This window comes from Gavia stellata, chromosome 5 (assembly GCF_030936135.1).
Source record: "Gavia stellata isolate bGavSte3 chromosome 5, bGavSte3.hap2, whole genome shotgun sequence".
NCBI classification, from domain to species: domain Eukaryota; kingdom Metazoa; phylum Chordata; class Aves; order Gaviiformes; family Gaviidae; genus Gavia; species Gavia stellata.
In genome coordinates, this window is record NC_082598.1 from 63,702,546 (window position 1) to 63,726,281 (window position 23,736).

Consider the following 23,736-nt stretch of genomic DNA (forward strand, 5'->3'; position numbering starts at 1 on the left):
ACTTCCCTGTTAGTCTGAGAGGACTTCAGGGAAACGAAGTCAAAGCATGCACGCGTGTATGAGGACAATGAAAAGGAGCTGTGTCAAGGTTTTTCTGCTGTTCCAGATCTGAACTCGGACATTTGTGTGCATCCCAGCACCAAGTCAGGTTTTCTCCCTCCAAGCTGCACAGCTTTTTGCCAGCGAAAGTGAGTTGGGCTGAGATGGTCTTTGGGATCACTCGGCTCCTTTCTTTTTTAATTGGGTGCCTACACTTCCCTTTTTTTCAGCAATTTCTTTCTCTCTCCCCCCCTTCCCCCCTTTCAGTTCCACCCTCTTTCAAAGGTAATTATGATTTGACTTTCTGGACAGATCATCGCATAGGCAGACACAAGATATAAGTATAGGCTGGTCTATACCTTCAGAGCTGTAGGCTGAGCCATTCTACTCTACTTTTGAAGGCTAGATAGGTATGGGCTATGGGTAGAGTTACTCTTTGCCAGTTATTATTTCTTTTGGGGTCCTGTGACAGTGATGGTAAGGTCATCAGCCTGCAGCTCACTGAAAGAATTTTGATGGCGAATGCTGTTCTGTGTGTTTCATTTTCAATAATCATTGCATTGAGCTAGAATTATTTCTATGCCATTAGGTGATGGGAATCTTCTTGCACTCGTCTTCTGTTTCTGGATCGCGTCCTGACAGCCATTGTCATTCAAAGCTTTCCCGTCTGTTCCCAAGAGGAGTGATGGCCACGACATGGAACAACTCCTGTGTGTAATGGCTTCACCAGTAGGCTTGGATTTAGTGAATCCCCATGGACAAAGGGATGTAGCAGGTGCTCCATCCAAGAATTTTGATGTGCTGACACTCTAGTGTGAATGTGGAGGTGTTTCTTCCTCCTCCTCCTCCTCTTCCTTTTCCTCCTCCTCTGCTGGTTCTTCGTCATCATCATTGTCCTCCTCCTCCCATTCCTCTTACTTCTGTTCTTCCTCCTCCTCCTCTTCCTTCCTCCTCCATCCTTCTCCCTGCTTCTATTACCTTCTGTTTTTCTTCCTCCTCTTCCTGTTATGCAGTTATGCTGTTAACACTCCTCTTCCTTACCCTCATCCTCCTGTTCCTTCTGTTCTTTTTCTTCATTTTCTTCCTCTCATTCCTCCTCCTCTCTTCCTCTTTCTCTTCCCCCTCATCCGCCTATCCCCCCTCCTACTTTTTCTTCCTTCGCCTTCTCCTCCTCTTCTTATTGCTGTTCCTTTTCCTATTTCTTCTCCTCCTGTTCCTCCTCCACCACCTCGTCTTCCTCCGCTTGCTCATTTCTCATTTTTCTCCTCCTCCGCCACGTTCTGTTCCTTTTCATCCTCATCCTATTTTTTCCTCCTCCTTATCCTCATCTTCCTTCTTGTGTTCCTCCTTCTCTTTCTCCTTCAACTTTTCTTGCATTTTCTCCTCATCCATTTCCTTTTCTTTCTCCTCATCCTTTCCTTGCATTTTCTCCTGGCCAATTGTATGAGGTTCCACAAGGCCAAGTGCCGGGTCCTGCACTCAGGTCGTAACAACCCCATGCAACACTCCAGGCTTGGGGAAGAGTGGCTGGAAAGCTGCCTGGCAGAAAAGGACCTGGGGGTGTTGGTCGACAGCCGGCTGAAGATGAGCCAGCAGTGTGCCCAGGTGGCCACGAAGGCCAGTGGCATCCTGGCCTGTATCAGAAATAGTGTGGGCAGCAGGAGTAGGGAGGTGATCGTGCCCCTGTACTCAGCGCTGGTGAGGCCGCCCCTCAAATGCTGTGTTCAGTTTTGGGCCCCTCACTACAAGAAGGACATTGAGGTGCTGGAGCGTGTCCAGAGAAGGGCGACGAAGCTGGTGAGGGGTCTGGAGCACAAGTCTTGTGAGGAGCGGCTGAGGGAACTGGGGTTGTTTCACCTGGAGAGGAGGAGGCTGAGGGGAGACCTCATCGCTCTCCACAACTACCTGAAAGGGGGTTATGGTGAGGTGGGTCTTGGTCTCTTCTCCCATGTAACTAGCGATAGAATGAGAGGAAATGGCCTCAAGCTGCGCCAGGGGAGGTTTATACTGGAAAGCACAGGAGGTGTAAGTCTTGACAGACTATTTTTTCTCCTTCACATATTCCCTTTAAATCATCTCTTCAACTCTTCCCAATAAGTATGTAGCTTTTGAAGATAACAGCTTTATAACAGATTTGAAGAAGTGCTTTTCTCCACAGCGTTTCTGCTGTTCATCTACATTAGGAAAAATGTCTTTACTGAGAGAGTGGTGACACACTGGAATAAACTGCCCAAGGAAGTGGTGGAGTCACCCTCACTGGAGGTGTTCAAGGAACGTGTGGAGGTGGCATTGCGGGACATGGCTTAATGGGCATGGCGGTGTGTGATGTGTGTTGGGTTTTTTTGTTTGGTTCGTCTGGGGTTTTTTTTGTTGATGGTTGGACTTGATGATCTTACAGGTCTTTTCCAACCTTGGTGATTCTGTGATTCTGTGTCTGTGTGATTCATTGCTCCTGTAATAAAAGAGTAAGCAAGTGTACCTAATTCCTCCTAACATGGGCATGACCAGGGTTCCCCCCACAGCCAAGGCCTAAAACTCACCACGGGGCGAAAGTGCGGGTGGACGGAGGAGTGGGTGGGTGCAGAGGCCGGACGGGCGTGGAGGCAGAAGGGGTCTCCAGCAGAAGCTGAGGGATGACTTTTCCCTGCTGTTGCAGCCACCTTTCTCCAGGAGCGGTCCGGGTCCTGGAAAGGCTGGAGCCGCATCAAGCAGGCTGGGACATATTCAAGCACGTCACTGAGACCAACAGGCAGCAGCAAGAGCTGCAGAGGCAGCCGCCCTGGTAAGTACCTCCCTGACGAGGGAGAGGGGCTTGCTGGGCACCTGAATTGTCTTTTTGTGGGGGACCTGGCTGGAGAGAGAGGGATCCCTCTGATGGCTGGCTCTGCCCTTTCCAACCCAGAGTCTGTCCTCCCTTTGCAGAGGCCTGGCACCAAGACGCCTTGCCCCGAGGGGGGAATACCTGTTTGGGACAGCCAAGGTCTCACCCCACCTGACTCAGCCCCAGACTGATCCGCTGCACGGAAGGCAGAAGGGGCAGTATGGAAGAGGAGCAACACAGTAACCGAGCACTTGGGAACCTACTTGCAGAAGCCCCTCGCCGCTCCCGGCCCACCCGTGCGTAACCACACAGCATCACGCTGCGCCCCTGAAAGTAGGGCTGGGGCAGGGGAGGGCACCGGCCCGACCTGGACCCTCTCCACAGGCCACTTCTCCGCAGGCTGAGGGTGAGGCCACTTCTCCGCAGGCTGAGGGCCAGGCCCCCCCGCACCTGGGGGCTCCTACGCCTCAGCAGGAGCTGACGGCCGCAACCCCAGGCCCCCGCAGTCAGTGGCTCGGCCCGGTGCTGGTGTTACAGAACATCCCGAAACGCAGGGTCAAAGTAGTGTAAAAGGAATGGAAATAATGTGAAGAAGATACTTTGTAATGCGTGCACCTGGTATTTAGACATAAAATTACAGTTAAAAACTGTCTCCACTAACTAACAGTAAGGATTACCACAAGGTCGAATTCTAGGAAAATAGAATAGAGTGCCAAAACTGTTTTAAGGCTGACCTGCCTCATTGTCGTGTGAAACCCACACCTCCTAGCTAGAAAACGCCCCCAACCCAAATAAGCCCCCTCCCCTCTGGGCATGCGTAGGGAATTGGAACTGTATCTGTAAGATGAAGTAAGAAAGGTACTAACCAATAGTTAGTTAAGGGGTAGGAGCAGTAGGCGTAACTAACTTTGTCACCTGTTTTAAATCCCTGTCATGATTTCAGCCCGGGGTGCATGCTGGCTGGAGAGATCCCCCACGCACCCGGTGCCGAATGCAGTAATGCCTGCTCTTTAATAGACCAGTGTGAAGGGGTTTCATTCCCGATTTCGGTGACACTGGCACTGAGGGAGGGAGCAGGAGGGTGCCCGACCGAGGCCGGGCTGCAGCAGGGCTGGGCTGGGCACCCTCTGCCTGTTCGTGCTGCGAGGCCTCAGGGCGAGGGCCCGCGCCTTCCCCTGAGAAGGCCCAGCACGGCCCGCAGGGCGGGATGGGCCAGGAGCAGCTGTGCCCCGAGGGCCCAGACAGGCTGGGCTGGGGCCCCCCATCAGTGCTGATGTTCTGGGCTGAAAATGGGAAAATGGGGAAAAACTTCGCCGTGCGTGTTTACTGGAGGCTTGTGGCCTGATGCTCTCAGGCCCTGGGTGCCAGCGAGGCTTTCCAGATGGCTGAGTAACGCCGTGCGGCTGTGAGCGGTGGCACAAACTGCTCCGGTGGCCTCGGGTCCCTGGAGGGGGACGTGGATCGGGGACGGGGCTGGGAAGGGCTCTTGGGAGAAAGTCCTTGCTAGAACTGCTCGAGGACCATGAGTGAGTTCAAGTGATGGAGAATGGGGAAATCCTGCATTTCAGGGCCTGTGGAGATCCGCAGGGTGCTCCGTGTCTGGTCCCCGCCCCGCGGCGTGTCCCCAGCACGTGTCCCTGTGTCACAGCAGCCCTCTGTGACGCGCCGCGCCCCACACGGGTGTCACAGTGGGCAGGCTCTATATCTTCCCAAGGGGCTGGTGCTGCCCCAGTTTCTCATGGCATTCGCAGGAGGAGGACCCAGAGAGAGCAGTGCGTCCATCTGGGGGATCCTGCTGCCCTGAGGAGGATGAGAGCACTCAGAGGTGAGGCGGTGGTGGGGGGCTGGGGGCTGCTGCCTGCTGGGGCCTGCGTCGCCGTCACCTCTCATCCTGCTGCCAGGCACCTCCGAGGGGGCTCTGGCTCCATCCTCTCCCTGCCCTCCGTGGGGCAACTGGGGACTGCTCAAAGACGACCTGGCCCGGCCGACTCTTGTCGGGGCTGCCCAGCCCCAGCCCTCCCAACGCCTCCTTGCAGGGCCCCATGTCCATGTCCCGCCCAGCTCGGGGCCCCCGTGCTGGACTCGCTCTAGCACATTGCTGCCATTCTGTCACTGGGGAGCCCAGAATGGATCCAGTCCCCCAGTGTGGTATTCCCAGTGCGGTCTTCCCAGTGCCGCAGTGAGGGGAAGACTCCCTTCCCTCGTCCCACTGACTGCCCTCTTGCCAGTACAGCCCAGCACGGGCTGTTAGTGCTGGGAGAGGCTGGGAAGATCCTCTCCCCTCCCTGGTGCAAAGCCCTGCAGCCAGCAAAACCATTTCTTTCTTTTCTTCCAGCTCTCTGCCCGTGCTTTGGTTCTCAGTCCAGACCTGCACATCCTGAGGATGGAGGCAGGGCAAAGAAGGCTGTCCCTGAAGCCGTCACTACCTTTGTGGCTAGTGGGGCTTCTCTGCTAAAGCGGCTGCAAGACCATGAGGTGAGACAAGGGGGCTCGAGGGCTTCCCTCCAAGCCCTTGACTTCCCCAGGTGCCGTGGCAGAGGGGGATCTCGCGTGATGGCACCTCTGCCCTCCTGCAGGCGCTTCGTCCCCAAGCGCCGATCCTGCCGCTCCAGCTGGACTAATGCCACTGCTCCCTCCCTCCTTTCCCTGGGAGCTTGCAGTGCTCTCCTGGACAAGGCAAAGCCTCTGGCATAAATCCCAGCATCTCTCCAGCACCTTTGCCCAAGTGCTCAAGGCCCCACTTTAGCTTTGGTTCCAGAACTGTCCCAGCGCCTGGGCTCCTGCCTGTGCGAGGGGAGCGACACTGTGCCCCAAGGTGCAGGGAGTTCATGGCTCCCCCTCCTCAGGGACTGGTCTCATTCCCACATCTTCCCCTTCCTCGCCTGGCACTGTCCGTCTGACCTCCACCATCCCCCATCCTCAGGAACGACTTCGTAGGCTCCCGCATGGCCTTTTACCCTGGTGGAATCAACCTCCCTGTCTGGCTCTCTGGTAGTGTCAGAGGTGCCGTGGAAGATCTTGCCGTTCCCCATGGCTGTCCTGACCGATGCCTGCAGCTCGTACCTCGTGCCCATGGCAGAGAGATGATTTGGGGGGCAGTAGGTCTCTCTCGTGGGTCCCTGGCAACGAGGGCAAAGCAAGTCCCATCACTCCCATGTGTGGTCTGTCCCCAGGGTGACCGAGTGGAGACATACCGGGAGCTGGAGAGCTTCTTGCAAGGAGACGATGGCAGTTTGCAGAGCGGTGTCGTGAACCGCCTGATAGCAGAGGTGTCCAGTGACATGCGAGCAGCCCAGGTGAGCTTGTTCTCTTTCAAGGCCGCCAAAGCAGCCTGTCTCTGGCCCTGGTTTTTGGGGAAATCCAGAGCAGCACAGAGATGTTCCTCAACTATTCAGACCCAGTGGAGGTCCGAAGGGGATTCCTCCTTATAGGGAATTTGAAGAGGAGATGCAGAGAGTAGTGCAGAGAGGTGGACGCGGGGCTGTTTCTAACTGAGCGAGAGCTGGGTTCAAGCTCACTTGAGGAACAGCCCTGGGAACCCAGCAGCCCCGTGGAGAGGCCCCAGGGGGTCCTTGAGTCTGTGACAGTTTGTTCCTGGCATCTCTGCAGAGAGGGAGAGAAGGCAGCAGCACAGGGCTGTGCTAGGGAAAAGCCTCCCTCATCTCACTGGGGAGCTGCTCGCCTACCCCAGGGTACAAGAGGCAGCAGGCGCCCGGCCTGAGCAAACTGCCCCGTGGGGTCTTGCAGGGGAGGCAGGGGCGTTCAGCCTGTCCGAGTGCCTCAGCCTTTTTCTCGGGAGTGTTTAACTTGTGGCACTTTTTCAGGGTGTGACAGATGATGTGAAGATGGCTGCTAGCGACGTCCTGGTGGCTCTGGCCCGCTCCCGCTTCCACTTTGTCATGTCTGAGCTCCAGAGCCACCTGAAGGCCATGGGGAAGGTCCCTGATGAGACTGTGCTCCTCACCTTGGGCAAAATGGCCCGCAGCTACGGTACGGCACCCTGGGCCTCTTGGTTTGGGTAGGGGTCTGTGATAACGGGGAGAAAGCACCCTCCCCCTTCCTGAAGGCTCTGTGTTGAACTGGGGGGCTATGAAGTCGCCATGCCTCCTTGCTCTGTGCCAGGGCTGGCCGGCAGCTCTGCCTTACTAGCCCAGTCCTGGTTCCTGGAGGGTGGGAACCCACTGGAGACAAACCCGCAGGGTCTCTGCCCCACACTGTCCTCCCCATTTCCCTAAAGGGCTTTCCTGTGTCCCCCTTGGGGAAGGCAGCCCTCCCCACACCCTCTGGCATGTCCCACATGGCCCAGCAGCCCCAGCCTTGCCAGGGATCGACCCCGGTCTCCCGTGTCTCTCACTGACCCTCTCGGTCCCTCTGTCCCTGCCTTCTCTGCAGCCCTGCGGTGCATCCCCTTCGTGGGAATGACGCTGCTTGCCCTGCGTGCCATGCTGAGCCGGGTGGGGAGCGGCCGGATCCTGCGCGCCGTCTGCAGTGGTGAGTGTCCCCTCCTTAGCTGGGGTCCCAGGGTCAGGGGCTGGGGTGGCCTTTGATGCCTCCATGTGATCTCAGAGGGAACATGGCAGGTGTCAGCCCACAGTGAGGTCAGGCCTTGGCGATCCCAAACCACTGTGAGTGTGCAGAAGGAGCGGGAGAAGCCCCGGAGGTTTCTGTGGGTAGGACGTGACGGTGCTGCACAGGGGAACTCCTGAGTGCCTTCCCATGGCTTCTGTTCCCCTGTTTCCCCTGGGAAATACTGGAGGGGAACAGGCCATTGAGGAGGAAAAGGATGGGGAGGAGGAGAGAAACGGTGGGGTGTTTGAAACCAGACACCTCAAGGGCACAGCTTGGCCTCAGATGCAGATCTGGTCCTGGGCTGAGCCCTGCCGAGCCTGGGACCATCCTTAGAGCAGGCTTGGGTGAGGGTGCAAGGTACCGTCCCTGCTGCAGACTCTCACGTGCTGCCCTTCCCTTTCTCCTGGTGCAGTTCTGGAGCAATGGTCAAAAGGGGTCAATACATACTTCGGCAGCCGGGAGCAATGCCCCTTCCCTCGCAACGGGGAAGCGCAGCTCTGTGAAGACATTTACCCAGTCTTCCGTTACGCGCTGGTAAATTGGCTGGGCTGCGAGGAAGAAGAGGTAAGAAGTGCTGCTTTCCACGCCTGGGGCCACAGCGGGGATGTCCACGTTGGTGGGTCTGTCTGTGGCTGGTGGGGTGCGAGCAGAGGGGTGAGGGGAGGGAGCGGTCTGAATGAGAAAGCATCCCAGGCCGGGAGCCTGCTGTCACTGTGCCTGGGGCTGGAGGCTCTCTGGCAGGAAGCAGCCGAGTCCTGGGGCCTTTCTGCAGGGAGGGCTGGGGTGCGAGCGTGGGGAACTGCTCTCTCTCCTCTGGAGTGAGCCCTTCTGCTGCAGGGCAGAAGGGAAAGGGAAACCCCTCCCAGTGGGAAGGGCAGACTGGTGTGCAGGCGATGCTGAGTGCTAGGCAGACCTTCAGCCCTCCAAGCAGAGCCTCTCCCTTCCCTCTTCAGGACAAGCAGGCTGTGCTCAGGGCGGTGGCTGCCATGATGGAGGTCCTGCTGCGTGAGGAGCAGCACCGCGAGCATGCCTGGGAGCAGCTCCTCTGGCTGCTGCACCAATCTGAGGAGGTCCGAGACACCTCCCGGGTCAACAAGGTGAGGTGTTGCGCAGGGCCCGGCGTGGCTGCTGGGGTGGGTCTGCGCGAGTGCCACGAGGCACTGGGGAGCTGTGGGGTGCCAGGAGGAGCTGGGAAGGCCTTAGAGAAGGAACAGGGAGGGGGAGAGCAGAGGAGGCCTGAGACTTCCCCGCACTCTTTGGGCAAGAAAAGAGAAATGCGGGGAGGGGCCAGAAGGGAGGCAAGAGTCCCCGGGGCTTGTCTTCTCAGGAAGGGAGGCATTGCCATCTCTGTAGGGCTCTGTGTGTGGGAAGAGCTTTGCCCTAATGCCCAGGGCCGTGTCCAGTCCCGTCCAGTGAGGGCTGAGGTCTGATGAGTGGGAAGTGCCGGGAAACGGAGTTGTCAACAGCGGGCTCTGTTCAGAGGAAAGAGACCCTGCCGATGCTGCTCTGAGGGGAGGGCAAACAAGAAGCCCCATCCAGGAGGGTTTGTGGTTTTCCCTGGGAGCTGCTGTTAGGGACTCCCCTTCTCCCAGATGTGCCTTTAGGTAGCTTTAGCCTCCTCTTCCTCCCCCGTTGTCTCACAGACCTTCCTGCAGGCCAGGAACATGGCAGGATTTGTGAGACAGGTGCCACGTAGGTTCCTTAAGGCTGCAGGAGGCCTGGTCCTGGCTGTTCGGAATGGGCCTGAGGGGCAGCCCTGTTCCCACAGTGATTTCCCTCTCAGCCAAGTCGCAGCAGGACTCTGGGAGAGGAGGGCAGAGAGCACCCTTTCTTTTCAGTCCCCCTCAATGCTGATGCAGATTTCTTTAAAACAGACCTTGTTCCCACAGCTCCCTGACGTGACCAAAGAGCCTGGCCTGGCCCCTAAGGCAGAACTTCCCCGCTGCATCGCGCTGCAGGGTAAGGAGAGGAGACTGGGCGATCCCCCGTCGTGCTGTGGCGGCTCTCTCCCTGTCCTCGGCAGTCAGAGGCAGCTGCCTGCTAGTGCAGAATGCGATTTCTTCCCTGCAGCACGAATATGCCCTGAGGAGACGGGCATGTTTCTGCACTCCCCGGAGAGCGGTGGGAGCAAGGCCGGTCGCGTGGCAGCCCTGGGCCTGCTGGGAGCGCTGGCCCACTCTGACGGTCAGTGCCATGGGCCAGGGACAGAAGGCAGGGGTTGGGGCTGCTGGGCTGAGAGCAGGAACGGGCTGAAAGCGGTGCACCTGCACCCAAAAGGAGCTGCAAAGAGCGGGTCCCCCAGCCGAGCTGACGCCCTGCGACAGGGCTCGAGCTCTCCTCTGGCAGTTAGAAATGGTGGCACACCAGGGATGATGCTCCAAGCTCAGTAACACGGGCAGGCTGGTGGGTGGGCGGGTGGGCTGGTGCACAGGAGCTGCTTGTACCCAAGTCATTTCTCACGTGCTCTGTGTTACCATATTACCATAGCTTTCAGTCCCTATAAAACAGCTGTGCCTCTAGAAATGGAGTCGCTCTGGCTACACTGCTGCCTCCTGTGAAGTCAGAGTCAGGCCCCGCTTTTCTGTCCCGTTGGTGTGCGAAAAACTTGGAAGCTTCTGCCATTGGGGCTCTGCCTCAATGCACACCTCTCCATATCTCTTCCAGCACCTGCAGTGAGAGAGAAGCTGCCCCAGGTGATGGAGGCCATGGGGTCAGTGTGCAACGACCCCAGTGCCCAGGTGAGCTGGTTTGGGAAGGGACAGTGCCACCAGGGGAGGCAGAGGAAGCCTTTCCCTCAGGGCAGAGCTGGGGTGCCTGGGGAAGTGCCAGCGCATTGCCCAGGCAGTGGGTGATGGCTCTTCCCCGGGGAGAGCTGGCAGAGTGGAGCGGGGAGGTCGCTGTGCTCTGTGGGGCAAATGCCCGTCCAGCCTGGTGCTAAAGCCCAGCCCTGATGGCAGGAGCGAAAGCTTCTGCCATGCGCTTGTCATCTCTCCGCGAGCCACAGAGGCTGCCCCCAAGCAAAGGCGGCTTCCCTTTGGATTTTGAACAGGAGGACCGTAACCACGCTCTCCCCTGGCAGGTGCGGAGGGCAGTTCTGGAGTTCATCCGGGAGCTGCTCAGCTCCGGCTCCCAGAGCTGCTGGGCATGGGATGTGGTGGGGCACATCTTCAGCGAGTTCAGCCGGACCTCAGGCAGACTGGTAAGGGCAGAGCGGGACACCTGGGGCTTCCAGCAGTGCCTGGCCTGTGCTGAGAGCTTCTGCAGGCATCCTTGAGCATGGAGAGCTCCACGCTGCAGGGCCATCAGCGCCGGCGCTGCCATTGGAATGACCTGCAAATGGCTGTTCCTCCTGTGTGTGTGTGTGCTGATGTTGGTGGAGACGTCAGTGAATGATGAGGGTTTGCACCCGGGCGTGCCACCTGGGACTGTGGGGCTGCCTGCGCACCCCACAGGCTGAGCTGTGCCCACAGACACCTTCAGCAAAGCTGCCTTGCAAAGGGAGGGGTCTTCTAGGGACAGGACATCCTCCATCCTTAAGTGCTCACAGACAATCAGCAAAACACAGCCACTGCAGCCAGATGGGCCTGGCTAGAGGATCTTTCTGTGGTGTTCTCATACTCTGGCCCACCAAAGCATGCCCTGCCCATCCAATAGCAGTCTGGGGACCCGCATCCCTTCTGGCAAGGGGACAGGCCGTCTGGCAGTCCCTTTGGTGAGTGTTTCCAGCTGGGTGCCCAGGAGATGAAGGATGGGCATGGCTGAGCCTTTTGCTGACTTGCTGAGGACCTTCCCTCTGGCTAGAGCCTCCCTCCAACCAGGGGATCTGTGGGTGTTGCTTTGCTCCAGGGCTCGGGGAGGCTCTGCTTTGGGAGCAGGGCAAAGGAAAGAGCCAGCTTCTCCTCCACATCTGTCGGGCTGGGCGTGCTGCTGCCAGGGCTGGCATCGAGCACAGCCCTGCTGAAGGGCACGTTCCTCACCATGGCACGACAGCAGCATTTGGGCCCTGGGGGACCGTGCAGACAAGCAGTGTCTCTTTCTGCTCCCAGGCTTCCTAGTCCTTCCCAGGGTCTGGGAAGTGGTTCCCGAGCTGGGTCTGGCCATTCTTGTCCTCCTTCTGGAGGTCAGTGCTCCTGGGAGGTTGGCGCAGGAGCACTGGTGAGGCCATGCCTGAGCCTTGTCGGTCAGGAGCTGAGAGTAACAGGGGTTTTGCCAACTCTGTCTTACAGGTGGCAGGAGGCCTTTTTGCCTGGGTAACACCGGAGGAAGGAGCTCTTCGAGCCCTGTGTGTGGATATCCTGGGCTCGCTGGACGTCTCTCTGAGAGGGATGACCAAAGTAAGTCACCCTGTGCCCTGCTGCTGTGGCCACTTCTTGCCTTCAGGACATTTTTCTTCATGCTTCCCCATGCTGTGAACCTCTCCCCTCACATGTGCTGAAGCACACAAGGCTCAGGGAACCGCAGACTGTCACTTTTGTCTTTGAGCTGAATAGAAATGCTGATGTGGTGAATTGCCCGGTTCTTCTCTGCAGCTCCTGTGGCCGAGGCTGCTGCAGTATGTGGTGCCAGCCCAGTACAGCGGCATGCTGATCCCGCTCTCCCGCTGTCTCCGAGCCCTAGTTGAGAGACGGGAGAGCGCAGGGTGTGAAGAAGACGAGGAGGAGCCTGACGCCGTGGACTCCCAGGAGCGAGGTAGAAGCTAATGGGTTCAGCCAGGGGCTTGGCCAGTCTGTGTCTACATGCACCCTGCCAGCCCTCAGCAGAAGCCTGGGAGAACCAAAGGGCGGAGCCAGGCTCTGCTGCTGGGCACGAGGGGCTCTGCCCTGCATTGCCCCTTGCCCAGCGCAGAGGCCTGCCTCTCCTGCTCGCAGCACTCTCCTGGCGAGCCGGGGCTTGTTCCTGGCCATGCTGGAGCTGCCTTCGTCCCGTGCTGGGCAGCCCTGGGGATTTCTCCCGGGTCAGCGCCGTGGCAGCACAGCTGCTCTCAGCCCTCAGCCCTGTGCGGGGCATCGGAGGCGCGATGGGCAGGGCACGGAGGGGGCTTGTTGGCTCACCCAGCCTTTCTTCCTCCCCACAGCCCGGCTGCCGGCTCCCCAGGCCCTGCTGGCTCGACTGCTGGTGAGTAGTGGGGCCCGGGGGAAAGAGCTTTTCTGGCCAGGGGTGGTGGGGGAGCCCAGGGCAGAGATGCTGTTGAGGCCCGTGCCGGGATCCCCCAAGGAGGAGGCAGTGTGCCTGAGACTGCCTGGGCCTGTCCGGTATCCCACTCCTTTCTTGGGGCTAGCAGCACCCCGGGTGCAGGAGCGGCATCGAGCTCCCTCCCTCCCTCCCGGGAAAAACTGCAGCTCTGGTGGCAGGAGTGACCCTTCTCTCCTGCCCTCGCCTAGGTGGTGGCAGCAGCTCCTCACAAGAGCGGCGAACGTGCAGTCGCTGCCTTGCAGCTGCTGCAGGCCCTGCATGGCAGGATACACCGAGCCTTGGGGGTGGTGTGGACTACCGAGATCCCCCTCCTGCTGCAGTACTTGGAAGGTAAAGTGCGGGTGGGGAGGGAGAGGCTGGGGGGAGGGAAGGGGGTCAGGAAAATGCAGCTTCCCAGCGTGACGGAGGAGAATTGTCCCCAGTTCCCCAGCACTTGCTCTGCAGCCTTTCCCCTTCCAGGGAGCCAAAGCTGAGGCTGGGGGCAGCCGTCCCCCAGTGTCGATTTGGCCCAGGGGATGGATGGGGCTGTTGATGTCCTTTTGGAGGGCAGGTCTTGGCGGCACCCCCATGTCCTGGCCGGGACGGTGTTTGGGGGAGGGACAGGACTGGTGCTCCTGGAGGGGGTGCAGCCCCTGGCTTTGGAGAACCAAGTTGCCAGGCCAGGCCAGGTTTGCAGCAGCTGTCCTTGGCAATAGCCTGGGAGAAGAGCTGCAAATCAGTGGCCCTGACAAATGTTCCTGGGATCCCTCCTGTGTCTTTGGCCTCACAAGGGCTTTGGTGTAGGTGCTTGTAGGCCCTTTCTAGCCTGATGGCCTGGGAATGTTGGGAGGTCTGACCGCAGAGGAGACCACAGGGCTCGTCTTTGGTGTGAGCTTAAATAGCAGCGACGGCTTTTGCTTCCTCTTGCTTTCTAGGGAAAACCAAGAGGTGCCTGGACTCTGCAGAGTGGGAGCATTGTGTGCTCAAGGTACAGCATCCTTGGGGGGTGTCACAAATAGAGGGGGAGAAGAGGGAACAGACAAAGTTGTGGGAGGAAGCTCGGGGCTGCCTGTGTAGGCAGCAGGAGGTGGGGGCACCTCCTGAGTGCCCTGTGCCTCCCCCCGCAGTAGGTGCCTGCCCGCTCAGAGGAGCTGCTGTCTGCGCACGTGCCACGGCTGATGGCTAATGCCCTCTATCGCTGTGGCACACGCCTTAGCACTGCCTCCTCCTCTATGTCTGGCATGCCGGGAGGGTCTCGCCTGAGGTGTTAGGGGAAGAGGGAGGCTGGTGAAAAGAGGGCTGGGTGGGGCAGGGGAAGAGTCTGCCATTCCCAGTAGCTCCCCCCAGCAGTGTCCCGGGACATGCGAGCGTAGAAAGCATCCTGGCCAAGGGCAGGGGAACACTCGCTTCCTCTCTGTTCCCCACAGTTCCTGCGAGCGTCGCTGGAGCCCATCGAGGACAGGGCCTGGACCATGGGCCTGAGCCAGGAGCTGAGCCAGCAGCTGGGCAGCTCTGCCCCCGGCTCCTGGGAGAAGGTGTGTCTCCTGCCCCGCGCCAGGGCTGGGGCTCTGCCCACGCAGGCGGTTTTCATTGCTTCCCCTTCTCTTGCCCCCAAAATGCGCCTCCCTGGGCTACTCCAGTGGCTGGCTACCACCAGGGGTGGTCGGGTCTGTCTGGGGCCAGACCTTTCCTGACAGGTCGGGCCGTGACCACATCTCGGACGTGGCCTCTTCTCTTGCAGCTTTTCCTGTACAAGGCCCTTGGGACAGTGCTGGCAGCTTGTCAGGATCTCAGACACGTCCAAGGGCAGGTGCTGAGGTTCCTGCAGGAGACAAACCCTGTGCAGCTGTCTGAAGCCCAGGTGAGGTGATGTTCATGTCCTGCGCATCCCCTGCCTGTTCCTGGGGGAGAGGCAGGGCTGCTCCAGACCTCGATTTCCCCCATGCTGCCATTTCCCCCTTGCCGCAATGTCCTGCCTGGCCGTTGTTGCTGGCCATGGCCGAGTGCCTGGGCTGGAGCCAACTCCCTGTTTCTCTGTGGTTGCAGGGAATGATTTCTGTTGTGTCCCACACGGCTGAGAGCCACTTCCATCTGGTCTTGGACACGGTGAACATGTTCTCCACCGCTTTCACCAGAGGCTGGTTTTATCAGACTTCCATGGGCTGGAAGGTAAAGGAGCCAGGGTTTCCCTGTTTGGCTTTCCTTTTTTGGCCTTCTTTCACTTCTACACCTGCAGCAGCCAAGTTGTGGCAGCTGCCTTGAGATAAGCATTCGTGTAAGAGCTAGCCGAGACCTCTGTTTCAGAGGGGACGTCCTGACATTGGGGCCCCTGAGGTGTCTTTGGAGAGGAGGGGGTTTGACACCGGGTGGATCAGAGCCACCCAGCTGGGGCAGCTGCAGCGGTTGCTTGCTTGCAGCCACCTTGCCCCTGACTTAACTTCAGCAGGAGCTGGCGACAAGGGGGTGGGCACGGTGTGACACTCTGACCCTTCCCCAAAGCTGAGGGCCAAGAGCAGGAGCCTGGTGAAGTCTCACTGGCTCTGCTCCCCACCTGGGGGCTGTGGGGAAGCCTTTCAGGGCAGGGCAGGGCCCTACAGAGAGAGCGGTGCAGCCTGGCCTGGGGAGGTGAGCAGAGTGGGCTCATCTGCACCCCTGACGAGCACGGGCTGCGTGTCTGAGCAGGACCGTGACAGGCTCTGTCAGATACCTTTCCACAGAAAGGTTCCAGGCAGCTCCTCGACCTCTCAAATCAGTGGTAAAAGAGCCAGCAGTGTGTGCGATGCTGGCTGCCCCTCGTCCCCATCCCCATGCGAGATCCCAAGCTGTGGGATGGGAACAACTTCTGGCCTTGGAACTCGCAGCTCGAGGAGTGGCTTGGGGAGCTGCTGGGAGGTGCCCAGGGAAACAAGGAGCTGGTGAGGGTGCAGGGCAGGGCCTGCCGCAGGAGCCTGCCAGAGTCCCGGGGCTGACCTCTCAGGGCATCTCTGTTGACACAGGTCCAGCAGTGGCAGAAGATGGAGAGCGCCCAGGCCATTCGTGCTGCTCTGATGCGCACCTACAGCGGCATTGCGCTGCGTGCCCCCAAGGAGCAGCTGCTCACCCGCGTGGATAAAGAAATCGTGGGCAACATCCTGCGGCTCTCCAGAGCTAAACAGAGGGTAGGAGCATGGGGCACACAGGGCAGGGATGCCTGGGTGTCCCAGCTCCAGCCCCTTGGGGCTGGGGTGCACTGAGGTGGACAGTCCCTTTCTAAAGATCTCCCAAGGAAGGGTTTGTCCTCAACATCCAGATCCAGCCCCCCATGGGTTTCCCCTGCCCATGCTCTTCTTCCACCTCTCAGCCCTTCAAAGAGTTGAAGGGGTGCTTTGCTCTCTTTGGCCTCAGGACTTGCAGCTCAAGCTCGCCCTGGTGCAGAGCATCACCGAGGTCAGCTGTGCCATCCAGGCTGTGGGCAACTGCGGCAGCTTTGAGCTGTCCTTAAAGCAGGAGGCAACGTGGACCTTGCTGGTGAGTGCCTGTAGCCGGGGCGGTCGCACGGGGGAGTTTTGGGCTGTGCCATCGGACTCCTTACCCCAGAGGCACGATGGTCTCTGGGCTTCACGTGAGCTCCTGGAGCTGTGTCCGGAGCTGGTGGGGCTCTTGAGTGCTGGTGCTGGGTGGCTGTGGTTGGGGAGCAGGGGCCCTCCTGTGGTGCCTTTGGGGATGTGTGGGGGTGACGGGGCAGTGTCTGCCCAGGCCTGGCAGCAGAACGTGTCCCCAGGGGAGGCGGGAGGGCCGTCCCGTGCCCCTGCCAACTCTGTGCTTCTCTCTCTGGGACTTGCAGGACTGGATCAAGGGGGAGCCCTGGGACTCCCTGGTGTATGGAGTGTTCCAGGCCCTGGAGGAGTTGAGGTGAGGTCTGTTCCCCGGGCTGTGGGGACTCCCAGTGTGCCCCATCCCAGCTGGCTGGGGCAGCCCCAGTGGCCTTGAGCATGGGGCCGGGAGCTGCTGGGGCTGTGGAGTGGGAGGGTGTCCCCCATGTCGGGTGTCTCCCACAGGAAGGGAGCCCCCGGGATTCCTTAACCTGGGGGCAGGGGTTTGCCTGCTGCCTGGGAGGAGGCAGGAATTGCTGGCGCTGAAGGCAGTGCTCGCTGGCATGGGCGGGGGTGTTGGATTTGGGGCCCTCGATTAGGAGGAACCCAGATGTGGTTTGAGCCACTCTGGAGACAGTAAATCTCCTTTGTGTTTTCTCTTCCTTTTTCCTCTGGCCAGCAAGCTGAGGCCACCTCTGAGGCGGGAGGAAAATCACAAGCTGCTGGCAGTGTGCTGCCAGACTGTCTTGTCCTGTCCTTCCAAGGAGCGGATGAAAAAGGGCAGGAAGACAGTGAGGGCAGCTGTGAACATGCAGGTACCCGCTGGCCAGTGCCTGCCCACCCCTGGGTCAGGATCCCACCTCAGTGCGCCCCGGCAGCCCCCATGATGCAGAACCTCAGCTCTGCTTTCCTGCTTTCAGCTCCTGCACAGGAGATATGTGGAAGATCTGGGCCATCTCCTAGAAACCTTTCTGGAGGCAGAGGTGACCTCTGCCTGCTTTGATGACGTGGTCCATGTGAGTAGCCGTGCGGCAAGAGGGAAAGTGTTGCAGGGGCAGAGAGTGGAGGCCTTAGAGGGTGTTAGGAGGTGGATACCTTTCCTGCGGGAACGTGGGGCTTTGGCTCCTTGCTCTGAGGCTGTGCATCTGGCCGGGGCCAGGGGCTGAGCTGGGGGACGGGAGCGCCCGGCCACTGCAGCCTCAGGCCAGGCAGAGCAGTGGGCCCTGTTGGAGGGAAAGCCCAGAGCCAGCCCTGAGCTGGCTGAGAGCAGCCTGGAGGAAGGCTGGAGTGGGGAGATGCTGGCAGGGTAGCAACAGCAGGCTCAGGGCAGAGGCGGCTGGAGGGAGCGAGGCAGTGGAGGCAGCAGTGCCAGTGCTCGGTGGGGCACTGGGAAGGGGCCAGAGAAGGAGGGAGTTGGAGAGGGATCTCAGGGAGAGAAAGATGCCTGTTGTGAGAGAGATGCACCCTGCCTCAGGTCCTGAAGGGCTGGCTCACCTCAGCCAAAGAATGGGAGCGGGAGAGAGCCCTGCAGGTTTGCACCCACGTGCTGGGAGCTTGCAAGGAGCGATTCGAGCTCATGGTGAGTAGAGCCCCCTCGCGTGCCCTGGCGCCCTTTTCCCACCATTCATGGCCCCAGAAGGGAACCCTGCCCAACTGGGTGCTGGGTTTTGGGGCTCCAGGGATTACGGGGCAGCCCTTCTGCCTGCCCCTCTGCCCGGTCGCTGCTCAGGGAGCAGGATGGGCGATAGAGGCGAGCGGGTGCTGGGGCTGCCTGCGACCCTTTTCCTGCTGCTCTCCCCTGCAGAGAGGACGTCCTTGCAAGCGGTTCGGCTCCCTGGTGGGATTGCTGGCGACTCTGACCAGCGACTGCCTGGCCACGTCCCGCCAGAGGGCATGGGTCTGCCTTGGCTACCTTCTCCAAATGCAAGGTGAGGAGAGCGGGCGCTTCCCAGCCTTGCTCTGCCTGATCCTCCCTCCCTTCCCGGCCTGGCACCACTGGGATCCTGCAGGGCCAGGCCCTGTCCCCAGGAGGGAAGCGGGAGGCAACGTGCTTGGCTGGTTTTGTGCCCCCACCCTGTTAGCCCTCTGCCTCCCTGGACATGTCAGGAAGGATCCCTGGGAGAGGGTCGCTGAGTCCCACCTCCGCAGCGCATGTGTGCGGTTGGTCAGGGCCATCCCCCACTGCTGTCTGAGAGCAGGACATTGCCACCAATGCTGGGGACTGTCCCCCTCCATGTCTGCCCCCCTCCACGTTCCAGGAGAGACAGAGGGTGGTCAGACAACTCGCTCGGATGAGGCCCCTGACATTCCAGAGGGTGCCTTCCCCCTTGCTCCCTGCCTTGAGCCTGGAGAGACAGGCAGCTCCCCAGGCAAACTATCCAAACTCATCGCTGCCAGGGAAGAAATCTCCTGCCGAGCACAAGAGAGGAAACCAATTTGCTGCCCAGAGCAAACTGGGCAGGGAAGAGGGATCTGAACTGCAGGCCCGGGGCGTGCCGCAAAGGGTTGTGTTTGAACCGTTTCCTCTTCAGGCAGCAGGGTCTGCCTGTGCTGAGGCAGTCACGGGGAGGTTTCCTGCCTCCCAGAGACGATGGTGGCCTGTGTGGGAACAGGGGACACAGCTGCTGGGATCAGAGGCCAGTAGCTGCTGAAACCCTGAAGCCCCAACAAATGGTTCAAGGAGGAAGAGGGCTCTTTCCAGCCCGGGATTTGTCAGCCATTTATCGGGCTCGGGAAATCCTGCTGCACCGAGTTCAGGAGGGCCCTGGGTTTCCCTGTGGCTTTCACTGCCACCCCCTGGGTTCTCCTTTAGCAGTATCTAGGGCCAGAGGTTGCCTTTCTGTGGGCGTGACTCCCCTTTTCTCCTGGTGTTTGTTCCAGCCAGGACCATGGAGGTGGTGCCTCAGGCAGATGAGATCAGGTGCCTTGGTGAGGAGCTGAACAGCCCAGACACCGTGCAGACCTGCGCCAAAATAGCAAAGGTAACTGGCCCCAAAAGAGCGGGGTGGGGGCCCAGCTCCTGGGCTCCTGCACGTCTCCCTGCTCCCCTCCAGCGTCCCTCGCTGTCTCCAGAGCAAGCTGTCCAGGATGGCTGTTGTTAGCAAGTAGCAGGAGGCTTTGAGACAAGACTGTCCTTCAGGCATGCTGGAGCAGATACCGTATATGTGTGCGTGTGTGATTGCTCTTGTCAGAATACAAATTTGGTACATAATAAGCAAACAACATGGGGGGCGACACTTCCCAATCGGGTAGCTGCATCAGATGTAAACAGCACTGTACGCATAGCAGGAGGAAAAAGTGATTGCCCCCTGCACGACTGCCGAACTAACAGTTCTGTCAAGTTTCCTTTCCATTCTGAATTGCTGGAGCAGAGCTGTGACGTGGTCTCTCTTGTTCCTGACTTCTCTCCAGGCTGTTTGCAAGTGCATCCCTCCAGCGCAGGCTACAGACTTTCTGACTGCGGTCCTGCCCAGCTTGCTGCACGTCACACCCACGTGTGTGAAGCCACTATGGAAGTGGGTGTTCATCTTCCTGGTGGAATGCAGGAAAGAAATAGTCCAGGAGGTAAAGGCGACCTTTTTCCCATTTGACTTTGTCTTTGCTCCTGTTGGCTTTTTAACGACACCCTGTGCAGTTGGCACAGGCTCAAGAAATGCCACCTGTGTGTCGAGCCAAGGGGCTGCTGAAGGAGTCAGGTGCCCTTGCAGAGGCCCTGCAAGGCGACTTCAGGGTCTCAAAGAGCGTGTTTGGTTTTGCTCTTGCATCGCTACACACATGTGGGGAGAGTTCTTCAAGCGTTGGGTGTGAAACGTGCCCGTGTCCTCTGTGTGCACAAGGGCACGCAGCTGCTCGTACGGTTGGGCCCAGGCACATGCAGTGACTGAGTCTGTGCGTGTGAGCACGTGCATGTGTGCGTACGTGTGCACAGTTGCCAAGAGCACACCCAGCTCCAGACGTGAGCCAGGGCCAGGCAGGGTGGAAGGGGTGAGGTTTCAAGCTAGGTCTGGACCCTGTGTCACGGGAGCAGGCACTGCTCCTGTGCTGAATGACTGTGTCTGGGCCCCGCAGGAGGGGGTAAAGGATGCACCGAGCCCTTCTTTCTCCTCCATTTCCATTCAGGTGCCAAAAATCCTGAAGACCCTTTGCACCTACATGCGGCAGAGCACCCACAGGCCCTTCCTGCTCTGGGCCGTGTTTCTCCTCGCCCACTTTCACCAGGAGCCCGTCATCAGCAGTCTCCTCCGGAAAGGTCTGCCCATGGACAGGTACGTGCACCAGCCACTTCCCCACTGTAGTCAAACAGAGACCCCACAGCTTGCGTGCACTGGGGTGGCCCAGTTAAGAAGCAGGTCTTTTTTCTGCCTGAGCTGTCTTGAGTGTTGCAAGACTGTGTGCTTGTGTCTCTGCCGTGACTGGGGCGTTGTAAGCCCCATTGCAGAGGAGGAGAAGGTTTGAGGGCACTGCAGGACTGCGAAGATACGGGCTCAGGGGTGAACATCTGTTCCCTTGCAGTGACGTGGTGGAGCTGTGGAGGAGCCTGGGGAGAAGCACCATTGGGATTCAGGTCCTGAGGTGCTTAGTGGAGAAACTAAACAGAGCACGAAACAACTGCCTGGGGACCAACTCCTCCGCTTGTGAGTGGCACAACCATGAGACTGCTCTGGAGACTTTGATGGTACGTTCAATGGCAGACACGTTTCTGTAGCTTTGCATCTGCTTTGTAACTCCTGCTTCGGAAAAGGGGGAGTCAGGTGCCCTTTGCAGATGCCCCTGGAGACTCCCAGGGCGCTGTGCTGGGCCAGCCTCAAGCAGTGTGGGGAGCTGGGACAGTGTTGTGCTCCTGAGCCACAAGGCTGTTGCAGAAGTGACAATTGCGGACAGTAACCCCCCTGCCCCAGGCAGGCAGGGGAACCAGGCTGGTGGGAAAAGGCCTTGCCTGAAGAGGGGCTTCTTGGTCACGTTTCTCTGCAGATCACCCGTGCCATCTCCGAAGTGGTGCTTGCCCTGAGGAGCACGGAGGAGCTCAGGCAGCTGCTTCCCCACCTCCTTCCCAGCCTCCTGAGGTGGGCCAGTGAAACCCTGGGCGAGGAGCGGCTGCTTTCCCCCCTGGGAGAAGGCGGAAGACAACTGTTCCTCAAGGGCCAGGTGCTTGAGGAGAAGCCGTGCAGGTAAGGAGCCGAAGGGGCAGATGGAGGGGCTGGCTTCGGTTCCCCTTGCCAAGGCACGTGCCTTTGTGGGGTTGAGGGAGGGCTTTGCCTGCCCCGCTTCCTAGATGAGCAAACTGCTCGTCGTGGTTGGGTTTACTTCTGCTCCTTCATGGGGAAACTCCAGCTCCCAGGCAGGACGATCTGAGGCAGCTCGTGCTGTGGACGGCTGTCATCTTGCCTTCTGCATACCCTTGCATGCACGATAGCTTTGCACTCCCTCAGCGGACCCCCACCGGGGGGGAGCGTGACTCTTGCGGGCAATGGCATCATTCTTCACAAAATGCTGGTGGGAAGAGGTATTAGGTGTTGCCTTGGTTCTCTAGCATGGAGTCAGTCCAGGGGCGTGGAGTTTCTTCTGCTTCAGTGGGTTTGGGGCATGATGAAAATGCCAGTGTCGTTAGCTGCAGTCTACGAAGCATCATTCCCGGGGTATTTAGCTCTGCTAAAGAGAAATCTTCCCCTAAACTGCAGTGATTTGATCTTTCTTTGGTTTTGTGGTGCTGCTGCTGTTTTGATTTTTTTCTTGTTTTGTTTGCCTGTGTTTTGACTGGGTTTGTGTTTTGTTTCTTTTGCCAGGGTTTTCCTTATGGCTTTAGAGTTGGTGCTAGGCAAATGCATGGCAGAGAAGTGGATGCGGCTGCTCATGAATCGGGCAGCGTGGGCTCTCCTTGAAGACCCCCTGAGCCATTCTGATGGGGTGCGTCTCCTGACCAGGTAAGAGCCCCAGGGATGCACATGGCTGCCTCCTGCGGGGCTGTGCCCAGGGAAGTGCCTGCAGGACCCTTCCAGCATGCCTGGGAAGCCATCCTGAGCTGAAGAATAGTATCTGCATTGGTGTACATGAATTTTGGCAACCTGGCCTTCCTGGGTAACTGTGTGTCCCTCGCTTGTGCTCCCTTGCGCAGCGTCCTGGTCCATGCTGGGCTTCTATCACCCTGTCTGAAGCAGACCCTCTTCCCATGGCTGGATTCCTGCTCAGTTAAGCTGCGGGTGACAGCTACAGCCTTCTTTGCTGAGGTAAGGCAGGGGGTGGGGAAGGAAGGGTTCAGAGGGTTTTAGTGAGATCCGGCTCCTTGGGACGTCTGTTTTTGTGGGAAGATCCCTGGAGCGGAGCAGACAGGGGAGCGCCTGGCCAGGACCAGGTCCCCACAGCACTGCCTGTGTCCTTCCAGCTCTCTTGGGACTGCAGCACAACAAGGACCCGCGAGTGAAGCAGGCGCTAGAGGAGTCTCTCCACGATACCTGTCTCCAGCCAGCACCAAGGAGTTAATTAAATAAAGCTCAGCACAAGATGCCTAAAGGGCAGTGTATCTTTTTTCCCCCGATGGCACCCTTGTGCTTGGCGGGACCACATGTGGGTGACACCGAGGCTGGGGGCTGCCAGCTGCATGGCCCCTCCTGGATCTTCGTGGGCTGGGCACAACGCAGTCATGCTGGGACAGACCCCAGAGCAGGGGTCTCCCCATGGGGTCCTGGGGCCTTGCCGTGCCCTCCCACTGCCCATGGGGATCCCCTTGCCACCCCTCCCACCACGGCATGACCACCTCTGGCACCAGCAAGGGCTGGTGCAGGGAACAGCCCAGGGAACACCCTGACCATACCACCACAGCAGGCTTTGCCCTCCCCGGTGTCCTGCCATGCTGGGCCCCCCCACAGCACTTGCCCAGGGACAGAGTGGGGGGGTATCAGGGGAAAAGGGGGGCACTGGGGGGAGTAGGGGGCACTGGAGGATGGGTGGGGAGAACCAAGGGAGGCACAGCAGTTTAGAGGGCTGTGGTCAGGGGGCAGAAGGGGGGCACTGGGGGACAAGTAGGGAATGTCGGGGGATCTTAAAGGGTCAGCTATGGCTGAGGGGCTGAGCAGAGGGACAGAGTGTAGCAGAGGGCTCTGGCTGGCCCATCGGACCCCTGCCCACTAACACAGGCCCCACTGGTGCTGGTCCCCAGCCCCGGCGGGCCTGGGCACATCTGTGTGGGGCAGGGGCAGCTCCACACAGGGAGCCCACCAGCAGAGATGCGGTTTCGTCCCTCAGGCTGCTGGGCACCCTGGCCCCGCTGTGAGCCCATGTAAGCCTCTGGTCCCCTGTCCCGGGGGTCCCACCATCCGTGTGTTCCTAACTGAAGACCCTGCAAAGATTGCTCAAACACGTGCTCCTGCCTTGCACAGTCACGTTCCTTGACAGAGGTGGGGCTGGAGCTGGAAGAGGGAGTCAAGCCCCTGACTGGGTGGAACACCAGGCCTGGGGAGGCTCCTGCTGTGGAGGGGGCACCAGCAAGGGCCGAGGTGCTGGGGGTTTCCCTGGGCACCAGCAGTGCTGAGGGCTCTGGTAGTCCTGGGAGGTGAGTGTGCCAGGCAC

General features: G+C 59.4%; 1 protein-coding gene across 1 annotated transcript; it reads left to right on the forward strand.

Moving 5' to 3' along the window:
• Positions 1 to 2,665: 2,665 nt before the first annotated feature.
• Positions 2,666 to 22,655, forward strand: LOC132317150 (maestro heat-like repeat-containing protein family member 2B). Its single transcript, XM_059818232.1, has 35 exons — positions 2,666 to 2,821; positions 4,612 to 4,685; positions 5,196 to 5,335; positions 6,034 to 6,156; positions 6,685 to 6,850; positions 7,253 to 7,351; positions 7,842 to 7,993; positions 8,383 to 8,526; positions 9,304 to 9,388; positions 9,500 to 9,613; positions 10,094 to 10,167; positions 10,509 to 10,628; positions 11,656 to 11,763; positions 11,959 to 12,118; positions 12,504 to 12,544; positions 12,811 to 12,952; positions 13,537 to 13,589; positions 14,029 to 14,136; positions 14,343 to 14,462; positions 14,648 to 14,770; positions 15,598 to 15,759; positions 15,986 to 16,108; positions 16,425 to 16,492; positions 16,853 to 16,988; positions 17,094 to 17,189; positions 17,648 to 17,752; positions 17,978 to 18,101; positions 19,054 to 19,154; positions 19,585 to 19,737; positions 20,293 to 20,438; positions 20,686 to 20,848; positions 21,145 to 21,341; positions 21,957 to 22,094; positions 22,286 to 22,397; positions 22,553 to 22,655. The coding sequence occupies exons 1-35, from the start codon at positions 2,673 to 2,675 to the stop codon at positions 22,589 to 22,591; spliced, it is 4,158 nt and encodes a 1,385-aa protein (XP_059674215.1). The 5' UTR covers positions 2,666 to 2,672; the 3' UTR covers positions 22,592 to 22,655.
• The last annotated feature ends 1,081 nt before the right edge of the window (positions 22,656 to 23,736 follow it).

Excerpts from the sequence above, each read along its gene's own strand:
- LOC132317150 (XM_059818232.1), top strand. The coding sequence starts at position 2,673 with ATGACTTTTCCCTGCTGTTGCAGCCACCTTTCTCCAGGAGCGGTCCGG. Across the intron at positions 10,629-11,655 it reads GCCGGACCTCAGGCAGACTG|GTGGCAGGAGGCCTTTTTGC; the intron begins GTAAGGGCAGAG and ends TCTGTCTTACAG. Across the intron at positions 19,155-19,584 it reads CCTGCGCCAAAATAGCAAAG|GCTGTTTGCAAGTGCATCCC; the intron begins GTAACTGGCCCC and ends ACTTCTCTCCAG.